General features: G+C 38.3%; 1 protein-coding gene across 1 annotated transcript in view; it reads right to left on the bottom strand.

The window, feature by feature from the left end:
* The window catches only part of ATP6AP1 (ATPase H+ transporting accessory protein 1), a 55,452-nt gene extending 35,988 nt beyond the window's left edge, over positions 1–19,464 (bottom strand). The window contains exons 1-5 of the mRNA XM_075150810.1: positions 19,352–19,464; positions 12,093–12,219; positions 11,919–11,987; positions 5,178–5,371; positions 4,076–4,119 (exon numbers count right to left, since the gene is read on the bottom strand). Coding sequence (XP_075006911.1) covers positions 4,076–4,119; positions 5,178–5,371; positions 11,919–11,987; positions 12,093–12,219; positions 19,352–19,464 — 547 coding nt within the window. The remainder of the gene's footprint in view (positions 1–4,075; positions 4,120–5,177; positions 5,372–11,918; positions 11,988–12,092; positions 12,220–19,351) is intronic.
* Positions 19,465–25,742: the final 6,278 nt, after the last annotated feature.

Raw genomic sequence — 25,742 nt, 5'->3', positions numbered from 1 at the left:
ATTCTGCACCCTCAACAGGATATGGAAAATTTTGCTGTTGACTACAGTGGAGGCCAAAGGAGAAATATGGTGGCATATTTCTGGAAAAGGAAGGAAAAGCCAAGTAAGGAAGAGAGGACCCTTCAAAGAGGTCCAAAGATGCCTCTACAGAAGATCCTCCTTTAGTTCTGAAACCACAGGCAGTTGTGACAAATACAACTGATAAATGTTTTCAAGCTGTATGCAGAAATGTTAACATCTGCTTATGATAAGGAGCCTAATAGTTGTGAATCAAGAACCATTATTAGTTCTGGGACTGATAGAGAAATAAGCAAGCAGACTCACATTTACTGTTTCAGCGCCTTCCCACTTCTCATTCATGTACCAGTCTGGTGAATGGATATTTTATAGCCCGGACATACAGGCTTTCAGATTTCGAGGTTATACTTTACAGAAATTGTATTTAATTTTCATATACTGGAAATATATAAGTGGAGCTTATATTATTATCCTTTTTAACTTCTTCTATTTACAGTAATTATGGTCTCCTGGCTAAGTAAAATGTTTAGCTTTTGTAAAAATGCAAGCATTGGTTTTTCTGCAGGGTTTTAACCAAATTGATTTCCTTATATCAGTCAAGAATCATAGCTATGTAAATTTTCCTTCTAAAAAATTATTGCTAAAACAATCTACTATAAGAAACGGACTTACTCAGAAAAACAACTGCTTATATACTACTAGTGTAATTATATGGGGTATGGAGGTCCAAGGCATTACATAATGTAAATTTTGTATTCTATATGCACAGAGTGCAACTCACTGGAAAATCTCAGCAACGTCAGCTAAAATTTGCAGAAGAAAAAATAATACATAGAAAAATGCATAGACTGTCTTTGTTTTTTCTTTCATTAAAGCAACTGATTGCTTTCTGAAATAACACGTTATTTGCATTTCACTTCAGTAACGAGCTACATGTAACTATAGTTACCAATAACATCTATAACTCTTGCCTTTGGGAAGATTCTAGAGGCAATTCCTTCATTCAGAGAAGCTGCTGTGAACACCCTTATAACAACAGAGTTGAAACAGATCTTTGTTTGCCTGTGATCAAAACTCTACCTTCCTTATTAAGTATTTATAAATTCTCCAAGGAAAAGGGCCCAGATTGTCCACCGTATTTTAAAGCACCTAAATTACATGCCTACATGGGAACATTTGTCATCTTGGGCTCGCTCTTTAATGGAACAAGAGGCATCTCCAGATGGTGATATTGATGTTAGAGTGATTTTAGAGTGGTTCTACTGAAGTGTTTTTTTTTTAATTTAGATAGCATGGATTAAGAAAACACTACGTAGATCTATGAATGTAAAGCAGTTTGTCTAGGCTAACACCTTCCGATTAGCATAACTGCCTGCATCTATGCCCTGGTGGAAGGATTAAACCTCTCTAACTCATGGGAGACACATCCCTTGAATTTCACCAGGGAGTGCAGGATTAGTCCTATTATTAATTTCTAATCTACCTTAATTTCTTTGTGTGATTTTACACATGGATGGAAGGGATGGAAGAAATGAACTGAGAAGAAATGTTCTGGAAGGAGAAAAGTGAAAAGAAAGGAAGAGTAAAACAAGAGAGAAAGAACAGAAAAGAGCAAGATGAGAGGGGGAAAAATGGGAGAGAAGAGAAAGAGCGGGAAGAGGAATGCACTGAGAATCAAAGTGGAAAAAGGAGTACGTGCAATAACAATTAAAGAGCCTCTTCTTATGCAATTGGAGTGATAGGCAGCTTTGCCATTGATTTTGAGATATGATGAATCCAGCAGGTAAGACTGACATGAAAGAATGCAACCTTCTCCTGAGCAGAGAAACATTTAGGCAAAAACCGAGTAATAATGTCAAATGCTACCTCATGCAAAAGAAAGAAAGAAGAAATACTGAAAAGAAGCATAAAGAAAACAGTAAGTCTGAATCCCCTGAAACTTGAGCAGATTTGGATTCTGAATTCCAGTTTGGATTTCGTAATGAGCCTGATTTTAATAACGTGCTAAAAACCTCTGCTTACTCCAGCTTCTAGATATTTCAGAACAGCACATTTCCCTTGGGCAGAATCTGAGCCCATTTGTTCTGTCTTACAGAGCTTCCTGTCTGCAGTGAGTAAAACAGCAGGAGGGGTTTCTCCGATTACACCAGATTTTAAAACCCTCTACAGCGGAAAGGAAAGAAGTTGCTGTGACAAACGTAAGAGGCTTTGTGAACTTTTAGGCAGCCTGCTACAGGTCTGCAATGTTTTTCTACGGGTTTACTGTTGATACTGCAAAAAAAAATTTACAAGCAGTATTTATGGGTTAACAATTCTCTTGTCATGTTGCAGGTATGTGAAAAATATTAATTTTTGTTGCTTACACAGGTAGATCTAGCAGCAGTCCCTCAGTAACAAACACCAGTAACTCATGACCTTGCAAGCAGTTCTGACCTTGAAGGGTCTCCCGACAGCAGTATTTGGCACGTGACTGTGGTTGTGCTGCAAACAGTACCTAGACACCTAGACCTGCTGGAGCCCAGGTTGCATGACTTGGAAGACTGTGTTTGGAACACTTACCTATTCCTTTTGGAATGACTCTCTCCCTGCTGCACAGACCTTCAGTGGGATAATTTTAAGGAACTGTGGCTCAGTAACTTCCATTTGACTAAAAACTTTCTGCTGATGTTATTTCCAGTTTTTTTTCAGCAATGCGTTGAGTGGCTGCTTCGGCAAATAAACCAGAAGGTGAGGATTCAGCCCACACTCCCACTTTTCTAGAGCACAGCTGAGACACAGAATACTAAGTGCAGATTTTGCACTTGGCCATACGAAGTGGCACATCTTCCCTGATCCACACACCTTTTTCCTGGTAACAGCTAGTTGAGACTACCTGGAAAGTTGGTATAGCCTATTCCTCCATCATCCCACAGGTCCCCCGTTAACTTTGCTGTTCCAAAACAAAGTGGCCTGAGACGGGCTTTGGGAAGCTTATTCTTGAGTTTGTGCAGCTAATGAAAAAAATGTCCCATAAAGAAAAAGCTGTTCAGACAAGACCAACATTAAGCCAAGGCTTTTGCTATCTAATGTGCTCTGGGGGCAAGAAAAGAGAACTAAACAACTCCTCTGCAATTCAGAGATGGAAATCCAGCTGCTTAGTTGAGTATAAAAACCACACTCACTTTGGGGTAGTGCAAAAACAAAGAGAAAAGGACACACCACTGATTACAGTAGTAAGGTATTTTCCCCTGATTTTCAAATCTGCTTCTGATTTTACACCCCTAGCTCTGGGCAGAAACAGTCATAGGCATTAAGGACAGTGTTCAATTATCAGCCCACTACACTACACTACACTACAATGTATGTCCCTGAAACTACCACTACAGTGATTTGCAGACTTTGTAACTCGATCTCTAATTTAGAGGAGTAAGCGAAAACCCTGCAAAAAGCCAGATGCCTCTCAGTGCCTCTTTGGTGTATGGCATCTCTTTTTCAGCCAGATGCTAGGCAAGAAAAGTTTTATAATAGTGTTATATGGAGAGATTCAACTTTAACAAGTAGTCTTTAATACCTGCAAAACCAATAAAAGACTCTAAAATTAAAGGCTGCAAAGGGCATCAGTACCGTTCCACAAAGATTAGAAAAACATTTCTTATTCATTCAGACACCCTCTGTTGAGCTCAAGACCTTCGAACTGCCGGGTGGGCCTGACACCTCCAGCTGCCGGTGCACGAGGTGAGATCCGAGGAGGCAGAACGAGCTGCACGGAGATACAGGTTCGTACTCTGAACTGGGAGGATCTCAGAGCATGAGCAAAGGCCCGTGCCTGAAGCAGAGGTGAATTATCATTTCATTTCAGGTCACAGAGCTGTATCCATTTCAGTGAATTTTGAATCAGACACTCAGTACTTCAGCACTATGATAATTGACAGATTATAAGTACCATAGCTGGGGGAAAAGAAAACCTTTAAATAGTAGTATTACAGCAAAACCCAGGAACTAGAGAATACAGTCTGCTCAAGTGAAAACACAGACTTAAAAGATGAAATGTTAGTTATATCTTGGTCATGTTGCTTACCATTTTCAGCAATTGCTTCCAGGGTGGAAATCTCATTTAAAACACTACAAAACAAGTGTGAGAAAAATAATTAAAACACTTTTCTAGGCAAGAGCAATGTGAACTAGAAATGTACAAAGATACTGCCTAGTAAAAGGATTACCGTCAGCGTCAGTCCCTCCATCATTCTCTCATCTCCTCCTTATAACCCTTTTCTTCTGCAAAGCCATTAATAGTACAAGACCACATCTTCAGCTGATTCTTCAAACCCCTCAAATTTCTTTAGCTGCAGAGAAGCCAGACTAGTGATGTTATTTTGACCAATCTCTGCACAGCTTTCTTTTCCTTTGGTGTGGGCCCCTTGTCTAACATTCGTACATAAGCTCCTTAAAATGGGTATCAGGTCTGTTTTTGTGTAGTGACGAGATAGCTATAATTGCACTTCCTTAGGGCCCATTGATACATGCACTGTATACCAACATGTACAAATGCCCAAGGCTAGGAAGAAGAAAGATCTGGAGAAGCTGAGCAGAGGGATTCAATATACCCATGCCTTATATTTTCTAAATATACATTCACCTGAAGGAACAGTCTCTGTCTACCTCCGTTAGATCACAGTTGTCATAGGCCTGGAAACATGAAAAATTATAGCCCCCCTCTACCTTCTAGAGTGATGAAAACCAGTCTCTTTATTCATATTAACTTCAGGTTTCTCTGTATGTTTATTTGCTTGCATATTTATCCTGCCAGTTTATTTGACCCCTGGAATACCTTCTAGCAATTAATTCTGCAGGTTAATCATGTGTTGCATAAAATAATTCAGCCTTTCTGCTAAAAGTGTGTTGCCATTTAGTTTTATTAGTTGTCCCTTTGTTCTCATATAATGAGGCAGACAAAATAGGAATGCCTGACTGACTTTCCCAACATAATTCATCTGTTACACCTGGTAAGCTCATCAGGGAACTTTAAAAACCACTGAATTCACACTTGCAAGAAGCATAATTTTGCTAACCTTGTAAGCTTCCACTTTGCTTTTTAAATTTCCTGAATAAAAGTGACATTTTCAAAAGCTTTAAAAATCGTGCACACATGTGGGTCAGTTTTGTTTGTGACAAGCTCCTACCTGACAAGTGGTTGTAGCTGAATCACCAGTAAGTTTGGTTTACGTGTATTCACTTTCAACTGAGAGACATCGAGATTAGTTATGTTTGTTAACTTCCAATCTTCTGACTCCTGAAGAAAGCTCAGAAGATACCTGGTAGCCTCGCAGTCAACAGCTGGCAAAACTAAAGATGAAGGAGAAGACTGAAGAATTTCCTGTAACAAAGGAACAAATTTATGAACAGTTTATTTACTTGCTTAATTATGAAACACAATCCTTTTTTTTATGTAACCTTAATTTAATATTCAAGATGAGGAACCACCATGTTAAACAGTACGTGAGTTCTCACCAGCCTGATGCTGGCTGCAGGCTGCCTCTGGAAAAGGGCAGTGAAGGGACACTTGTGTTGCTCTTATTCCTGCACCTTCCTGGGGCAAGCTTAAGGCACTCAGTGACATCAAATTCTTACGGTCCTTTCCACAAGTCTAGTAGAAGAGGAGAGACAGATGATGTAGAAGTTCTCAAGCTAAGAATGTATTGGAGAGACAGGTTATGAACGCTGCCAGAAGCAAAGCTCATCAGATGGTCTAACTAAATGCCCTCAGAGGTGAGAAGAATCAATGTCAGACATCTCAAGTTCCAGCAGCTCTATCCAGTACAGGGTCATACTTTGCATAATAAATACTCTTCCTTTGTCTACATCCTGGTGGTACAGCACACAATACAGACAAGTGTCTAATTTGTAACAATTAACTAAAGAAAGCTACATGTTTCAGGATCTACAGAGCCTCCAGTCACACACAAACAAACCTCATGCCATGTACTTTCTGTCTTTCTACTCAAAATACAAATTATAAACCTAGGCTGACCTGGTTCAGATAATCAAGCCTCAGGATATCTATCACTTTATTTATAATTCTCATAGCTGAGTTTCTGATGAAAATACTTGAGTGAAATGCATTTAAAAACATTCTCGTTCTATGAATTTGAAACCTGCATAGTTGAAAAACTTCCTTTTCAGAGGTTTTCCTTGATAATAAAATTAACTTGAAATATTCAGGAAAAGAAAATGCAAGATAGAGACTTGAGAATGATCAAAATTAATGTACCCCAAATTTAATGTGAATATTTGAAGATATTTTTTCATTGAGTCCTAGTTTACAACTTGTTAACTTTGCTTCCCCATTTTCTACATTTAAGCCTAGACTGAGTCTGTCACTTGATCCAACATTCAGATATTCAAGTCGTTATAGACTCTCTCGCCCCCTCTGTCTGATGCAAGTGTTGTAGTGTTGCTAACACTTTTCTCCTCCTACTCTTTTTCCTTTTTGTCTGTTCTCCAGCTGCCTACCACTTTTCTGACCTGCTCTAGTTCTTTCTAATTGCTCACATGTTTTCCTTGCCAGGCAACGGTTAGTTATTTTCACATTTCTGTAGATGCTCAGAAGGAAGGATTATGCAGTATTGTCTGATTTGCCAGACTGATAGAAAAATAACTGCAGAAATTAAAATAAAGCAGAAAGCACTGATCTGGTTCACAGGTCCTTAAGTAGCGTTTTTAGCAGTGCCTGGAAGGAAAAGATGATACATTTCATTTTGGTTTGTTTGCATATATGAAATTAGAGCTAAAATTCTGAGCAATAGTCAATTATTTGTTTTTATTTTCAGTATTTTAATACCTTGTCCCCTAGCAGCAGCCAGAATGGCAGCAGCCACTTCTTCCAAGGATATATATTAAGCAGTTTACTCATTTATTGTAGAATAAGATATAAAACGCATCATTACTGAGTATTATCTGAATTGTGCTTCTGCTCCTAATCAATCCTGCACTGCCATCTGGCTCAGCTTCCAGCCACTGGTATTCAACTGATTTCCATCTGAAGGGCAGACACAGCTGGATATCTACTCATTAGCCTCAGATAGCCATTCTGATCCCATGCCTTTTGTTTGTCCTTCTTGACATTTGGCCACTGCACACTTGTCTTTACAATACCCATACGTTGCTTTACGCATTTTAGGATTTCAACTACCATGCATGCTCAAAACACGAGAACTCCAAAAGAGGATGGAGAATGAAGAGGACTACTGGGAAAACACCTGATTTTGCATTCTGCTAAAGGACTAAACAAAGAGGTACAACCACACAGTAGCTAAGACAGAGAAAGGGAGAGGGAGAGGGAAAAAAACCTCCCATTGAGCTGTTGGACTGGTAGCAGAAATTCCTGTATTAATTACCAGAATCTATAACCTGTCTATGGGCAGCTTACTCTGATTATGAGTACATTTACTTTCTTTAGTGTCCCCTGAAGCACGTCTCCTGAATGAAATATTACAAGAAATTTCACTCTTGGATTACATATATCGCTGTTCAGGTTTTTTTGAAGGTAGGTGTGGGATGACTCTGTCCACATTTCTAGCCATCCTGAAGCCAAGTAGCTGCACTATGATGAAGTGTGCTTGGACTTACTTGCCCAGCTCTGCTTTCAGTGTTACGTTAACTGGATTGATATTACACCTAAGCAATTTGAAACTGGAATGAAGTAAATTTAGGCCTCTCATTAAAAACCTATTGTTAAAATCTTTGTTAAAGACTCATGCATCCATCTATAAAAGATCATGTAGGCATACTCATTGTTCTGAACTAGTTTATGTTTGGCGTCAAAGCTGATAGACAGTCCTATAATAACAATATTAGTTGGGAAAAAGGCTCCTGTGTTGGCTCTGAAAATATCTGGGAACCCACACCTGAAGTAGGCAGGCTCTTCCATGTAAAAGAGATCTTGTAAATCTTCATCTTTTATCTGTGAGTATGTAATTTATTAAAGTATTGTATTTATTTTCTACAGCATTGGTCAATGGGTTATCTATAAAAAAGAAAAATCTATTCAAACAGATTTGGAAGCACATGTGTTTCTACACACAGTGAGAACTGTGAAGAAAATTATCATTGTTGCATTTTAACTTTCCAATTTCTATTAATCTTACAGACTTTTACACTGTACCTGTGTTCTCCAAATGTATACGTAAAGCTATATATTATGATTTTAATGAAAATAGATCTGATGTACTTCAGATAAAAATATGTTGCAGCTGCAGAAAGTATTATTGAACAAACTTCCATACCACTGTACTGTGTGGTGGTAAACCTAACACCAGTTTTTTTTCAAGGGCTACAGACAGATCTGAGGAGCTATAGAGAAGCAAACCTGAAGTCCAAGAATAGGAGGAACTATTCCAAAGAATAACAGACTGTAACAACAAGGAAGGATTATACTGGGAAAAGCTGACATGGCTTTTGCAAAAAGCAGCTGTGCCTCACACTTCTGCTAAAAATCTCTGAAGGAGTCAATAGGCATGTACACCGGGGAGCTCTAGCTGATACAGCGTACTTGGATCCACAAAAGGCACTCGGCAGAGTCTTGAAGCAAAGACTCAAGAAATTAAGCTGCTTCAGCGTGAGAGAGGCAGTCTTCACATGGAGGTAGATAAAGGATAGGCAAAGAGTAGGCAAAGAGATAGCAAGCAAGGGGTAGAAAAAAGTATCTGTTCCTGTACTAGGGTCTGTTCTGTTCCATATGTTCATAAATTATCTGGTAAAAAGGCATGATTACGCTGAATTATTCAGGATAGTAAAGGCAAGGGCTGATGAATTGCAGAAGCAACTTCTGGTACAACCTCTTGGGCAACAAAGTAACTGATGAGATTCAATGTAAATTGATTTTAGCAGAGCACAGGGTGAGAAAAAAAAACAACACTAATTTTATGTACACAATAATAGATAATAGACTCAGAACTGAGCGTTACCATTCAGTAATGAAACCTTAAGAGGCACAACAGCTCTTTGAAAATGTCAATTCAGTAGCTGATAGTGATCAGAATTGAAAAATCAAGTATTTTTGGAAAAGGCCAGAGAACAAAACATCATCAGGTCACTAAATAAATCTATGATTAACTTATATCTTGTTTATTATGCCGTTCTGCATGCCCCCTTGTGAAAAAATAATATAATAAATGAGGTAAAGAGAAAGGGAACAAAGACAACCAAAACTATAGTAGGACTCCTGTATCACACGTGACTAAATAGTACTCCTCAGTCTATGACCACTGAGTGAGGATACGATGGAGATACAGACCCATGAATGGCAATGACTTACAATAATAATTATGCAGCGGCACAGCTGGCCACTAATTGGAATGTATTACCATACACTGCAGTTCTAAGAAGCTGAGCACTATTAAAGAAAAATAGTTTGTGAGGTAGGTGACTGCTTGACAAAAAAGTTCTGCAAGAGCTTATCTTTGTATTTTATTATTTAATTAAAAAGTTCTTTGAATGTTTAAGATAAATGATCCATCTATAAGATTCCTTTTGTATCTACTGGAAATAAAATTATTTTATTGCATACAAACCCATTGATCCCAAAAGCTCAAAACAGCTGCTAATGTAGCTGAACAAATCTAATATCTGCAAATGTCTGTGGTTTACAAGCTATAATTCTTTCACAAATAACACTTTCTTCTTGTAGCACACATGCTGCTACATGCACATATACATTCTAAATGAGATCTCCAGTTTAGGTTTGAGAATTAATTTGCATTTCTGAAGTTCAAAAAGAGGATACTGGAGTGACATGGAACACCTATTATAGCTTAATGAATCACTTGTATAATACAGAGTGCGAAGGTATAAAAATTTGTGATTATGAAACATCAGATTCTAATTTCCCCAGTGAGAAAATTCAGACCTGACCTTCACTTTGTCCTGTGTTCTGTGAATATTATGATAGAGTCTTTCATAGTATGATTAAGAATGGACTTCTTTCCCAAAGTAGCTCAAGTGGAGTACGATAGCAACTGATCAAATTTTTGTAGCCTCTGTCACATCCAAGATGAAACTGGATGATTATAAAGATCCTTTCTGGCCCTAAAAACTACAAGTCTTTGCAATAGATATTGACAAAATTCTCCATATGGGCACCAAAGTGAAAAAGAAATATTTAATTTATACATGTCATTTTCTTTCACTCAAGTTACAGCACCTCACCCCCACAAAACTATGCTAGAAAAGTATTAAGATTGCCAAGTCCAACAGAACAAATCTAGGAAGTGCTGGAGTTAAGGCGAGCAATTTGTCAAAAGAAACTTTCCAGTTTTAAAGAAGCTGTACAGAGAAAAAGTTTCTCGGCTCCAAGACAGAAAGAGAACAGAGGCAAGGTCAGAAAGCAAACAAAATGTTACTGACATTTATTCAGCTTGTTGAAAACCTGGGTTTAAATCTTTGCTCTGCCAGATACAGACCAAAGATTTACATAAACGTGATCCTTTTTTTAGCTGAGGACCTCCTCACCTCCTCGGTAGGTCCCCTATCCACTCAGTATACCACCCGATTTCTAAACCCATCAGTCTCTGGACTCATCTCTAGCCTTTGGCTATAAGCTCTATCTACAGTGCTGACGGAGTCCTGATTGCAAGGCGAAAGAAGAAAGTTTTAAATACTTTAATATCCCTCCTCTTAAACATCCAGGGCCTACTTAAATAAGACCACCGCATCGTTAGGAGCTTGCAGTGTCACGTCTACATTTCACACAGCTTCTAAAACAAAATCAGGTTTGCAGTCAGGCAGCAACAAAATTTGCTCCAGACACAGCCTTGCATAGATTTTAAACCCAGAGAAGATAAGCCATACCAGAGAAGTACCAGTACATCTGCCTCTGGGCGCAACTGCTGAGCCTTACACTACAAAGGATTATTACTGCCATTCATTCCTCAGAAAACCTATGTACATACTCTGAATAGTTGTTTTTGTTTCAGCATCAGTGTTAAAATGCTGTTATATGGCAAAGAGATGAAGATCACCAGTATCAGTGACACAAGGAAGACGTGAGGTTCTTAGTATAGATGTAGGGACAGGTAATATGTGAATATTTATGTACTTAATTACACATACAGCTTGCTGTGTGGTGCTTGGGAATTTGCACTTCCTCATGTGCTCTGATACCAGTTACGTCACTAATAGCCCTGTTCATCCTGCTCTGCCTATAGGAATGCCTTTGTGACTTCCACGTGTCAACACTTCCTTTGTCCAATTACAGTTCAATAAACTGTCACGTAAGTATAACCAGAGATGCCGTGCACAAAATCTGTAAACCTCCTGAGTGAGAAGAGAAGTTGAAGTTGCTCGCCGGCTCAGGAGGACTCCGTCTTAGATTCTGTGCCTGGAGTTGATTTCAAATTACTCAAGTAGCATGGCTTTTTTTCATGAAGATTAAAGCAATCCAGTATCTAGTCATATATTAACTACATTCAAATATGAAACAGTTAACTCCCTGCATGAGTTAAGAGAGCTTCAATTTCTGTGAAAATAAAATAGATGTTCAATTCTGAAAATCCAGAATAAATAATTGATTCCTATGACTTCTTTTCTTCCTATGGATTCAAAACAGAATTTTGGGGTGTCAGTCTGGAATTTTGTATTGTTTTTCACAGTACAAAATTGCAGCATGTTAAGGAATAATTTTGTCAGTTACGATGAATTCTGAAAACGTGATCTTCAGAAATAAAATAGCTACAAAACACTTCTGCAAACTCAGTTGATTTCCTTTAACCCATCTGCTTAAACTGAAACAATCTCAATAAATAATTTAAATAGGAAAACTGCTGCAATTCAGTTTAATTTTCCCAATTATTGTTTGTTTGCATCTTTCTTATATGTTTTTAATTTTAAATACTGCATATAAAGAAATAAAAGAGAGAAATGCTTGCCTGAACATTTTGAAATGGATTCTTGTTACCATAGGATTCACTGAGGTATGTGAAATCATCTATGCTAAGCTGAAAAACAAAGAGAGTAGATTGATGAGAAGTAGCCACGGCATCTCGTTTAGGTACAGGCTTGCACTCGGCATCGGTGAGAGAAAAGGAATTAATGTTACATACTGTATCTTGCAGGAACAAGATGAGGTGTCTGGAATTCTGGGTAAAAACAGGTTGCAAGAGTACAGTCAGCTCCTGTGCTGAGACAACGTGTCCTTCGTGCAAAGCAGTGTCTGGATTCCACTGTGATCTACAAAGAAAAAATTTTTTCCTGTAAAATTTGCTGCCAATGATGACACCTCTTCTTTCTTTAAATATGCAGCAGCAGGTAATGATATCATCATCTTTGGATTAAGATCAAGTTTACAATTCAGTTTGCTTTCATTCTACTCAGGAGGAAAAGAACTTGCCCATTTATGCCCATATCACCTTAACTGTGTGGCAGCAGGAATGAAATTGGTCGAATCAAGATAACTGGCTCTCTCTACTTTCTTGTTTGCGTACAACAGCACAGTTGCGTCTTTCAAAAAGGTAGCTACTAAGTGGAATGAAGCAGAATATGTTGAAAACATTCAGAGAGAATTCCCAAAGGGAATCCCAACTCCCAAAACACTTTCCAATGCCAGAGAGAACTCAGGCAAGACCACAAGTTGTCATAACCCAATATTTTTTCATAAACATTTTGTTAAGTAAAAGTGGCTTTTCAGTGTTATTGTAAACTATATGTTCTCTCCTAAGGTTTTCATGATGAAGGAATCACTCTGCAGAAGCAGCTCAGAAAAGCCACCTTCCCAGAAGCAGAAGCTTTTCTGAACAGAACAGCTCAAGACACCAAGGAAAGCTTACAATTCTTTTGCCAACCTGTCATCATGAGAATTGGACAGAGAAATAACTGATCTATTTACTTTTACTACCACAAAAACCAGTTACGGGCAAAACAAGAAGTGGCATTACTCTTTCAACACCTGATTGGGATTTTAACAGTATGCAACATGGGTCTATAGGGATGAAATTTACTATGAAAATTTTTGTCCTAGGTGTCTTGACTAAGGTAATATTGTCATCCTGTAGAAAACCCAGAGCTTGAAGCTTAATTTCTCATCTTTCCCAAATACACATCAGTTGCTAAGGTCTGACAAATCAGGTATTCCAGACCCTCTAAATGGTTCTAATTACAAATAATATAGTGAATCAATGTGTGCTGTAGCATCAGCTGTTATATGATTGCAATTTGGTGAAGTTTAGATGCTTATTAAGTTTTCTAACCCAAAAGCAATTCAAAAATGACCCTTGCACAGCAAGCTTTTATGAATGGAAACAATCTTTGCAGTCTCTTAAGATGGAGGCAGAACGGGGATAATGAACACATAGCGGGGTTTCAAGTTGTTTCTCAGGTAAGGAAAATCTATATTTCACTTCAAGACTTTTGAGTAATTCCAATGAAGTTTTGGAGAGTGTTAGAACAAACAGTACATGTGGAAGACTCTTCCAGGACAACGTGCTGCAGATGTTAAAATTAAATTCTAGTAGATATTCTGTCTGTCACTTTTCAAGCTTTAGAAGTAAACCCTGCTGTGCCAGAAAGAATTTTTTTCTATTTGGTAGAAATTATCATTTGATATTTTCTTAGTTTTGCTCAGCATCTTCATTTCTTTGTTAATTTGTGCTTGGAAATCCATATCAATTTATATTTATGAAGCCAAACAACTTAGAAATTGTAACAGACATGCCTCAACTTTTCAGAAAAGTCAAACCTCATGATCTCAAATATTTAAGTATAATCTTTAAAAATAAGATATTTGAAAACACAAAAACTCCCAAAGATTCTGAATGACTATTCAGGAACTGACTTTCATACCGACTTTATGCATTGCATGGCCACATCAAAATACTAATGATATTAAAGGAAAAGATGATAGATTAAATTAAGAGACGTTAAAAATGGCTTGTGTGAAAGAAAATGATAGTGAATATCTTGGTATATTTGTTTAAAAAACTAACTAACTAAATCCATTTCATGTCTAATATTAGAAAAAATTGAAGATTTTGAGAGCTTTTGGGACTTGCAATTAAGGATAAAAGGTAACAGAAAGCACATGAAACAAAACAAAGCTATTTGCAGCAGCACAATGGCAAAGGCTTTTGTCATGAACTCAAAACCTCAGAAATTTAATGATCCTGTTTTAAAGCATACTTGCTTCTAAGGTATTCCTTGTTCCTTGAAGCAGCTCTTGCTAGCTATCTAACCTTGAAAAGCACCTTTTGTGGGACTTTTTAGCTTCCAAGCAGTCAACTTCAGCAACTTCGGCATCATCATTAGAAAAAGAAATCTACATCACTTAGTTAATAATTCTATTATAATGCAGCGTTTGCCTAATATTATATTCACCATATTATACCCACATTTATTTTGCTTCCTTTAAATAGTTCGCTGAACATTATGCATGGCAGTAGGCAAAGCTACACCCTTCAGTGAATGGGCTGCTACTGTCAGCTGGGTGAAACAATATTCTCACCACGGTTCAGGTGGGACATGTCAGTATGTTTTGCTAGCTGGTTTACTGTGAACTACAGAACGAAATGGAGACACGTGGCTGCCACAGATAGTGCATCGTGGATGAGCTGAAGGTATGCTTTACTGAACGCAATGAGCCAGTCCATTCCTTTGAACTCTTCACCTCAAGCAGGCAGCAAGAGATCAGCAAGGGGTGGCATAGGGTGAAACAGGCAGTAGGCCAACACACATATTGATTGCTACTGTTGATTGCTCACACAAAATTTTATGTCCAAAGACACACAGCCTTGTGCAGCCATCTGCATGCCAAGCACATCAGACTTAACCTCCCCACTGCAGAACCATCCTGGGTTCCTCAGCCATTGGGGCTCATAATGATGAGCATCTCTGTTAATGTATGTGCTTTCCTGCTGGCTAAAAAGGAGGAAACTTAAAACTCAACTGCTCTCTCTTTCCTCCAATAGCCAGACAATGCTCTAAAGAAAGAGAGGAAAGAAAGCTTCACCTGGTATTTTGCTTCTTTCTTGTCCCTAACTGCTCTTGGCGTGACAACAAGTTTAAAAATACAGATTCTTCTCTGACTAGCGCTCTTCCTAGGTAGAACTGGAATTTGAGCACTTATCTTTGATGGAAGCAAAGATTTCAAGATTTCTTGTATCTGGACCTGCCAGAAGGGCAGACGGTAAGATAACAGGACTTCTATCACTCTACCTTGTGAGCTTACATTCTTGCTTTGTAGCTGGCTTCCGAACTCTTTCCTACAAGTTATTCTTGTCAGTTTTCTCTTTCAGTCACCTCGTGATTAGCATTTAAGAAATAATATTTTCTCCTGCACAGCAGAAGTAAACAAGCTAATTAAAAAAAAATTGGAAATGACCTTCAACTACCTTTTTACACACAAAGCTCACATGTCACCATTACTAGTAGCAGCAGTAGAATGAAAACTCATGATCATAGGAAAAAAAATTCAAAAAGCTACTCAAGCATGCTAGCACACAACATCTCCATAGAAGTCCAATAAAGTTACAGCTAAAACAATTTTCTCTTTCCACTGTATCTTTTTTATGTTCCACCTTCTTTCAGTGGATTTTTCAGCAAATTCCTTGCAGTTTTAAGAAATAATGCAAATGTACTATTTGGTATTAATGCCTTCTCAAAGTCACTTATAACCTGGATTTGCCAGAAAGGGATTAATTTCCCAATATAAGCGAAGGCAATAATGTATTTTCAATGACTGCAAAATCAGGCAAAAATCATTCCTAAACCAAACACATGAGGGGGCAATCACAAAAGCTAATTTTAATGAATTTAATTCCTCAGGCTCCCTCTCTGATCTAAGGCGGGAAAGAAATTCTTTTGAATATTGGTTCAAAATGGCTAAATCAAGTTTCTTCTGTGAATCATATGCAAGAGGAATCTCTCCATCTCTACTGCTTTGAAAAGCAACCAGGAGAAATTAGTTTAAAGGCTAATTTAAGATAAAGGTCAATTTTTCCAGGCCAAAGTTATTTGGAGAATGTCCACTTATATATTAGTATTAGTTTGTGAAAAGCAGGTCACTGTGACCTACTGAGTTATTCCCACTTCATCTTTTTCCTGAGTTCAATGGAGAAAGACTGTTGTTTGGTAGAAAATACTTATTTTTCTCAAAGTACAGATCTGCATTTTTCTTTCTAGAGGAAAGAGGTATTTGATTTACTAATGTCCCTGTAAGAATTTATATCACAATTCCTTTATGCTTTGCACACGGCATGTGTTTGTCAGTTGCAGGTTTCATCTGTATCTGGCATCTAACATTATCTTTAATAGCATGATTACAGTACAATAATAATGCATAAAAGAGAGAATTCAAAGTGTTACATTCTTCTAATATAGCTGTTCTGAGATACGGCTTTACAAACACTGGCTAGTTCTAAAGAAGAGGAAAATGTATTATCCTTCAACTATTCGATATCATATCCTAAGAGATAACCTGGGAGAGGTGATGGAATAGATTGGTGAATCTCAGCTTCTGTTGATCAATGAATCATTGAAGTTTTAAACTGGTGGGACATATTTCCACAAAGTGAATAGAAATCCATTGATAATTGCTGCACTACTTTAGTTACCCTTCCTAAAATGGTAATAGTAGTTTCCAGATTTCATAAGCCTGTAGATCACACTCTGCAAACCTTGCATCACTGCAAAGTACCTAGACGTGAAGCATGGAATAAAGGTTAGCAAACAAAAGTTGCTGTTACTGTTTCTTTATTTTATAAAATAACACAAATCTCCTTTCCCGTTGCTTCATTGACTTTCACCAGAACTAATTTCTGCCCCACAAGAACTTCACCTTTCAAAAAATGCAAAGGTCATGGTAGGAGGAACACTTCTATGTGTGTTCTATTCCTGGAAACATGAAACTGGTTTAATCAGTCCACTATCCTGATTTTCTTGTTCTAGATTTGCATAAACCTGAACAATCTGCAATAGAGCAAGTCACTAACTGCATCTTGCTGTTATGATCACCCTGGATTAACTGATAAGATTTGGTTTATACTGACAACAGGTGTGTTGTTTATATAAACTAGGAAGTAGGACAAAGGAAGCACTGATCTTTGCTTAGACTCTTAGGATCACTTTTATCCTAAGAACAACTCTTTCCAACATTTACTTTGCTTTTAAATACAGAGGTTTAGTACGCATACATATGCCTGTATTGCATAAAGGTGAACAGATTAAGCATTTTGAATATAAAAAAGCCTTGATGTTGAGACATCCATTTATTTCTCTCAGGGTAAAAAAAAAGGTCAAAATTACCTAATCAAACTTTACAAAACTTTGCAGATTCCTATACGTTATGGCTCCGCAGGGTCCAGAGGTTCCGTTCTGGAAATGCTTAAGAGATTACATTTGTCAAAGCTGGTATTAATTACTGCTGGGAAAAGGACACAATGTCCAGGATACATATGAAAGAAACACAATCAACACCTCCTATACATCTGTTTTCTGTGGCCCTCAACATTACAGCATCACATATGAAAAACCAGAAAAGTAGCACGCTTGTCTATATGGCACTATACATGGAGAAAGATCTCCTGAACAACTGAATCGATCTAATTCCTGATGTTCAAAAAATTTCTGAATCCTCCTATTGCTGTCTTAAAATTATCACATTAAAGAGCAACTGAAAAAAGAACAAAAAAGAAAAGAAAAAAAAATTAACAAGATTTAGCTCTCAGACTTAAATCTTAATAAACTTGCCTAAAGACAAAAGATTTACACTAGGACAAATGAGAGCAGAATTTAGTCTAATTCTCTTCCTAGTGACAGCTAGATAATTCACAGTGTCTCAAATGTGTTGAAGAATGGCTCAAAGCCTCATGAAAGGTAGAGTGAATCCAGCGCAACTAGCTGAAAGGATAATGACCTCCCATTGGTTTTGTTCCTTGCCAGTTTACAGAAGAGTAAATCACAAGTAACACTCTGGGAATGAACAAAGCAACAAAATGATCAAATCCCATGAATTCAGACCTGACAAGAGTTGATGACCAAAGGAGTTCAGAAGCAGAACTCCCCCTGCCCAGGCACACACAGCTCGGTCAGGCCAGCAACAGGAATCCCTGTTGCTGCAGCCCCTTCTGTTCATCCTTACAGCAAAAGTGAGGGTTAACCTGTGCACCAAGGCTATTTGCAGTACAGGAAAGCATTTTATGCTTATGAAGTCACCCAACCGGATTGTGACAAATTCCAAATACTGTTGGTGTCGTGGATTATTTCTTATTAGAGAAATGAATAAATACCCAGCTGAGATCAGGCCTGTTGAACTAAGTATAATACATATGTGCTTGCAGAGGGTATGAGACGAACTCTCCACAAGAGGGTTTACAATTTAGATAAACCAGGTTAAGAATGTGGAGGATTCAGGAATTAGGAGGAGAGATTCAGGTGATTTACTCAGGCTAAAGCACACCTTAGGCAAACCTAGAGTACAGCAGATCTGTTGTCGCCTTCCCAGCCAGAACAGGACTTTGCCTTTAACCCTTCCAATTAGTCCTGTGATCCCGTAATCTCTGACATCGGCTTACTGTATTTTGGGGCAGTACTTCCTAGACAAAACCAACGTGTATGCCCTGCAGAGACAGCCTTGTGAATAAGCAGTGCGTAGTCCTCCGACAACTTTACATATCTGGTACCCTGCCTGAAGCTACTGCGTTGCCCAAGCTGCTGTATTTCCGGAAAGCCCAAGTAATTATATAAAATCCTGAAAGTCTGCAGGAATAAAATTCCTGGCTGGAAAAAAGAGGTCTATATCTAGCTCTTTCAAGACAGGTTCAAAGTCTTATTTCATAAGTATATCCAAACCCCTGAATTTCACATTGTCTCTTTGGATCTGTCAAGGCTCTGCAGTTGTTTCTAACAACTGATGTCTATACATACAACAGTGTATTCTATGGAAAAACCTGCATTAAAAAGAACATTAAAGTGAAAAATCAGGATTCAGGAGTTAGGGAATGCAAGGATTAAGGTTGCCCACACAGTTTTTGGTCAGCTCCTTTTTGTGAGACTGCCTTATGTTGTGCTTTTGAGTCACGACACCTCTAACAGCGGAGTTCAAGGTTGCCTTAGGGTGAATAAAGCGTGTCTACTGCAGATTTGAAGAATATGAGTTTAATTTACTTCTTACTGCCCAGCTTAGAACACTAAAATTATAAATAAAAATGGGTAAATTCATCTGTTAGGTTGTTCGATTGCTGAGAGGCAAATTCATTTATCGGGTAATTTTATTGCCCCGAGGTTATTTACCACAAGGGATGAAATACAATACATTCTGCACACAGAGAGAGCAACAGCATAAGCAGAGATACTCTTTTATGAGATTCCTTACCTCTGAGTTGACCAAAGCAGCATCGGTACATGGTCCACTGACAGAGCCATTTTGAAGAGCACGGCGAGGGTGCACAAGAGCGGGGCTCGAGCAGCGGAGCGGAGCTGCCTCATGACTCCAGGCAGGTGCGTACCTAACTGGCCAGCTGCAAAGCACAGCCCGAGCGCAGGCACCGCTGCGCTTTCCGCTTCGGTTGCAGCTATCCGGATTCAGGCAGGCTGCTGGGCGAGGTTGCTCTGTAACGACAGTGGGAATTTTCAAAACACAGACTTCCCTAGCTTGAAGTTGGGAGTTATATGTACTTTTAATAACTTTCAGTTTTGTGATTTAAGCAGCTCATAAAACTCTCCACAGTATAAACATAGACAGGTTCCTCTAACATTCTAGTAGAAGGGAGAGTCATGAAGTCCAAACTCCTGCCCTACTATTTTCTAACTCCCTGATAACTGCAGGCTGATAACAGAATTGCTCAACTTCAAAATGGAGTTTATAGAAAACTTTTCTGTACTGCACAAAATATATTCTGCAGAACTTCTCTCTTCTTCCCCTGCTACATATCATGTCCCTCAGCTTAGCTCTTTCACATGTATTGAGAGCTGGTGTCACACATTTGGGTGTTGACAGGTTTGAAATCTGCAGTAAATCTATCCATTGCAGATTCCAGCAAGAAGGAAGAGAGTGAGAAAATGGTACGTTTGGAGTGTATCCACTGAAACATGGAATTGTTCAGCTGTCTTTTGCATGGAAGATGCTGTCCCAAAAATCAAAAATATCAAAAGTCAGGAGCAAATTATAATCAATTCAGAACCTGACATGACTTCAGTATTTCACAAGTCTCATGCAAGATCAAAACAGTCATAGAGAATTTCTTCAAGCTGGGAAGCAAATTCCTCCGGCGTACTTGTTTGCTCCTGCCAAGCACTGAGCTGTTTCTACACCTTGTGACTACATTAGGCAGCAGCAGTCACTCGGCACGTCGTCAGCACAGGGCACAGATGCCTCTTCACAATCAGAACAAGATGTTAGGGATAATACACACAGAAAAAATTGTTAGCTATGTTAAAACTAGGTGTGATAAGGGAAAAATAAGGAAGCACAATGAAAATTGTAAGAGAAGATATAAACAGATGTCAGAAGACATGCACTTCTGAATCTGAGCACATGTAGCTTGATTTAAGAAATCCATTTGCCTTAACTCACAGCATACTGTTACAGTGCTGTTGTCTAATATAAGGCAATTTGTTCATCACTTCAGTCTGGAATCAGATTTCTGAGACAAAAATAATCATTTTGAGGGAAGCAATAAAACCAATCATCTACATGTTCCTTTTCTTCTCCATGTTACCTGTACATAACACTGAGGTTAACCCTTTAATTGTACTTTTCCTTCTTCTCCTCAGAGATATTTTAGAAATCCTTCATTTCCCTTTTCACAAGCTGGTGTTTGTCTGTCTGTTTAAGGGAGCGTGCAGGTAAGACAGCAATTCAGAGCACAAAGACAGGGGTAGAACTGGAACACCCTAGAGAGAATTTAGTATGAATTGGAATAGTTTGGTCAACACAAGCAAAATACTTTGTAATTCTAGAAGTGGTTGACTTTTCCATGGTATCTTCACAGAACGTGGGAGATCTGGTTTCTCACATAACTGTCCAGAATAGTCTTGCCAATTTTTGTGTGCCTCTCCTGCCCACAAAGCCAATTGACTGTAACTCTTCCTGTCTGCTTCTTACAATTAACCTCCATCTAAGAAACGAAGACAAATTGAAGGTCAGCATTATATAAATCAAGAGTGCACAATGTGGTTGCCCACAGAATACTAAAGGAATCACAAAATTTCCAGCAAAACTTTCAATTTTGCAGAACCTACTAAATTCGCATTGCAGTTGGCAGTCTAAAGAAATAGTGCATTACTACTTCTACACTTTCTTTTATTCCACTAAGCCCATGCCTTCTCAGATTGTGACTCCTTTCATACTTTAGCTTGCACAATGCAGAGATCCTTGCTTTGCGAAACAGAGCAAGAAAGCAGCATATCTTACCATTCTTCTAATATGAACTAATGAAGATTAGGTTCTAGTGGGTCTCCTCCATTACAGTTGATAAATATGACCAACACTGCCAGGGCTTCCACACCAGAATAAGCCCTCAACAATCTGATCTGAATGTATGGAAATCAAGACCAACAAATACATATACGTGTTGTAACCTGATAGGAACCTCACTACAAGATCAAATGATTCATTGCTAAATATTTGACAATTCCATACTTTTTAAATGGGTGACTAGTGCTCAAGTGTATTATCACAGAGCATTATCACACAGCATTTACACCATTTCAAAAATTTCACTGCTGGCATGTGAAACTTCTTTTACAAGTCCACACTCAAAGGCTGACACCCTGGATGATTCCCAGCTTCTTGTTTCTGAAATGGTTGACTTACAGTAGGTTAATGAAAACAAATACAAGGGAGAGAATTATGAAAGAAAGGTATATTGTCCTTGTCCCTTTCCAGCTGGTAATATCTCAAAAACTGATTATCCCTTGGTTTGAGCTGGATCTTTTGGAGGCCATTTGCACACGCTAACCAAATCACACACAAGTGGGAGGGAGCACAGCTGGTGGGTATACTCTCCGTATTCTGCCTTATAGAAACAATCTTAAAACATTTTGAAACAAAATCAGATTGTTTTCTCTCAGATTACCATATTACTTATGAAAAAACTTTTAACTGAAAACAAAGTGAATTTTCCTTTTTAATATTTCCCCACAAACTACAGTTTGGGAACAAATGAAGTGAAGAAAGCTTTGGAAAAAAGGAATGAGAAGAACCCATTGACTGGGATTTTAATTTGCCTCCCTCAGTAAATTTGGCTCACAAATGCATCTGCATATGTTTGCTCCTTTTTCTTTTTTTTCTTCACTCCTAAAAATAAAGATTTCTTGCCAAACGGTAAGAAAAAAATGTACCTACTGCAAAGAGATTGCAGTGGTTCTTTTATCTGTGAGCAGGAACCTAAAACCACTTTTGATTGATGTCTGTCGGTATACACAAAAGCACACACAGTTTACTGCTGCATTTGCAATAGGGCTTTTTCCTTGAAACCCATAGGTGATCTTGAGTCCAGGTTTAGGACTGCTTGCACATGAAGATTTTTTTAAATCCAACACAAAATCAAAATACTGAAACTCAGGCTACTGTGAAATCATTGTGAAACTGCAATGAAGGAAAAAATACCTCCATTACCATGTATCTCCACTTAACTCAATTTTATTAAGAGAAGCTGTAATATTGACCTACCATGTATTTTACATTCTACTCCTACCCATTTTTCTGGATTTATACATGCTTTCTTTTACAATCGTACGTATATCACATATCCCACATATTTCCTATCCTGTCAAAGTTGAAACGTGGGACTCATAACAAATAATGGGCAGAAAAGACCAAGATGATGGAGGCTTAATTTCTTTTGCTTATGAATCCTTTTTTTTAAAAAAAAAAAAAGAAAAAAATCGTCTTAACTTCAGAATTCTACATTCCTGATGTAAAAAATTTTGAATAAAAAGAAGTGTGAATGCCAGATTTGTGTGGGATGAAGGTAAATTTAGGACTGTAAGTCAGGCTAAAAGGGATGACTGTTGTAACAAGGACAATTTACAGTGCAAGATAAGCCAAAAGAACTATCTATAGGCAAATGACAAAAATAAGTGCTATCCATTTTGTCTGCAAATGTGATCCTTGAGCGATAGGTTTGGGAGCTAACATGGTACTACAGCAGCGTATTAAAGAACTTCTTCCCTCAGATCAGATAATAAACATATTCAAATTTAGCTCCTTAAAAAGACAAATAATAATTAAAAGAATCCAAGATTTGGAATTTTTTTTCATCTCAGTTACTATTAGTACCATTTCCTATTAAAAAAGTATTTTCCACATGCCAAATATTGATCAGCAAATACTTTGCTACCCTCACATATTTAATTTATTATTCTGTTTTCTCACTTTTTACAATCATTTTATGATCTAAGAAGGGAATGAATGCTTTGTTGATTAGGACATCTTTTTGGGACAAGGAGGTGGAGGGAGCAATTACTCTGAGTTCTTCTTCCTTTGAGACATAACTAGGGCAATTTACATACTGGAAAAAGCATGGACTTTCCTCTTGGGAGTGGGGAGGCAAAATGCATGTTCTTCTTTCCCAAATTAACATATTACCCACTTGTGCATGTGGGAAGAAAGCCGGAACTTTTCCCTCTGGAAATGGATTACCAGTGTTGGAGGTGGGTAGAAGGCAAATTTTGCTTTATGCTTGAAGAGTCCTGCTCACAAAAGAGTCCTGTGAGGCAAGCTGCAGGTGTTAACTGGCCTCGTGTCTCTGCCAGCGCAGAAGGAGAAATACAAGCCATATGGACCGATCCTCTTTTCCTGCTGGGAAAGAACTGAGGCAAAGCCAGCATTTCTCACCATGGACTCCTTGTGGTCTCAACCTCTAAGCTACGATTTAAGAGACTTTATAAGCCTATCACGTTCGCCACTTCTCAGAAGTGAAGAGACAAGGTTAGAATTTAATCTTACAGTCTATTCTCCTTTGAAGAGGCATTGACACCTTGCAATCATTTGTTCTCATTATCTAGGAGAGATCTAGGCTCCAAAGCAGAGGCTTTTTTCTACCAAGATTCCAAAACCATCTTGTGAGTAACTCTGAAATACAAGCAAAGATGATCAGCTGTGCTTTTAAAGAATTTACTCAGTTCTAATAGAAACTAGCAGATCTGACCCTTTATCTGAACAGTTTTCTTCTCCTGAAAAAATGCAATGACTTCTCCTAGAAATAGAATAGCTTTAACCTGACTCTGATCTTTCCAGTCAGCTTTTCCAGTATTCGCCACTGCGTGATACAGAGAATTCTTTCATTCTTTATACTTGTCCAGTACCTTTTTAATATCATTTGTAAGCTATGTAAACAGGTGAGGCAACACAGTAACTATTAGAAAAAAGTTTCAAATTAATTCCTTTTCAAAACACAATACAATTATAAATGCTATGGACAAAAAGGGGTAAAAAAATAATTGTTTTTAAATTCAGTAACAATATCAACAAAACATTTATGATGATCAAAGTAGCAATTAAAGAAAATGAACATGAAAGATTTTATACATTTCAATTATGTTAGCTTTAAAAAAAAAATTGTTACCCTATTTTTGAATTATGTTGGCTTTACTTGGCCAAAAAAATAATATTTTTGTCTGTAACTATAATCAAACATAAACATAACTATGTTTACGGAGAGAATTGACTTTGACTTTAAATAACATAAGTGCCTCAAAAAATAAACATGTTCCAAATAGTCTGCATTGTGTATTTCAAATTATAAGTCTGAATGACAACAATTTCAACATCTTGGATACAATAATTATTGTAGTAGTTCCACTATGACCTTCAAGATGAGCTATAAAAAGTAAAGTTATTCTTTTGCACAAATGTTTGCAAGGCAAAGCAGCTACATTTCAAGGGCATATCAATTCTGTTGCTGTCAGAATTTAGGATTTGAGGGGTTTTCTGCCTTATATGCTTAAGACGAGAGAAATAAATTTAATACAGTGTTTATAGTATTATTTTTCTAATTAAAAAGTGACAAAGAATTAGCTAAATTCCCCCAACAGCAATATCACACTATAGACAAAATATTCCAAGCAACACAGGCATACACAGAGAGTGTATTGGGTTTGCGTGGCCAGGTTTTGGAAGCAGGGGGGCTACAGGGGTGGCTTCTGTGAGAAGCTGCCAGAACCTTCCCCCATGGCTGATAGAACCAGTGCCAGCCAGCTCCAGGACAGACCCACCACTGGCCAAGGCCGAGCCCATCAGTGACGGTGGTACTGCCTCTGTGATAACATATTTGAAGAAGAGGGGTTAAAAACCTAAAACTGTGCAATTGCAGCTGGAGAGAGGAGTGAGAATATGTGAGAGAAACAACTCTGCAGACATCAAGGTTGGTGAAGAAGGAGGGGCAGGAGGTGCTCCAGGTGTCGGAGCAGAGATTCCCCTGCAGCCCGTGGTGAAGACCATGGTGAGGCAGGCTGTCTCCCTGCAGCCCATGGAGGTTAATGGCGGAGTAGATATCCACCTGCAGCCCGTGGAGGACCCCACACCAGAGCAGGTGGATGCCTGAAGGAGGCTGTGACTCCATGGAGAGCCCATGCTGGAGCAGGTTTGCTGGCAGAACTTGTGACCTGGTGGGGGACCCACACTGGAGTAGTTTGTGAAGAACTGCAGCCTGTGGAAAGACTCATGTTGGAGAAGTTCACAGAGGACTGTCTCCCGTGGGAGGGACCCCACGCTGGAGCAGGGGAAGAGTGTGAGGAGTCCTCCCCCTGAGGAGGAAGGA

This window comes from Calonectris borealis, chromosome 1 (genome assembly GCF_964195595.1).
Source record: "Calonectris borealis chromosome 1, bCalBor7.hap1.2, whole genome shotgun sequence".
NCBI lineage: Eukaryota > Metazoa > Chordata > Aves > Procellariiformes > Procellariidae > Calonectris > Calonectris borealis.
Note: the sequence above shows the minus strand (reverse complement) of the source record. Positions and strands in the feature narration are given on the sequence as shown.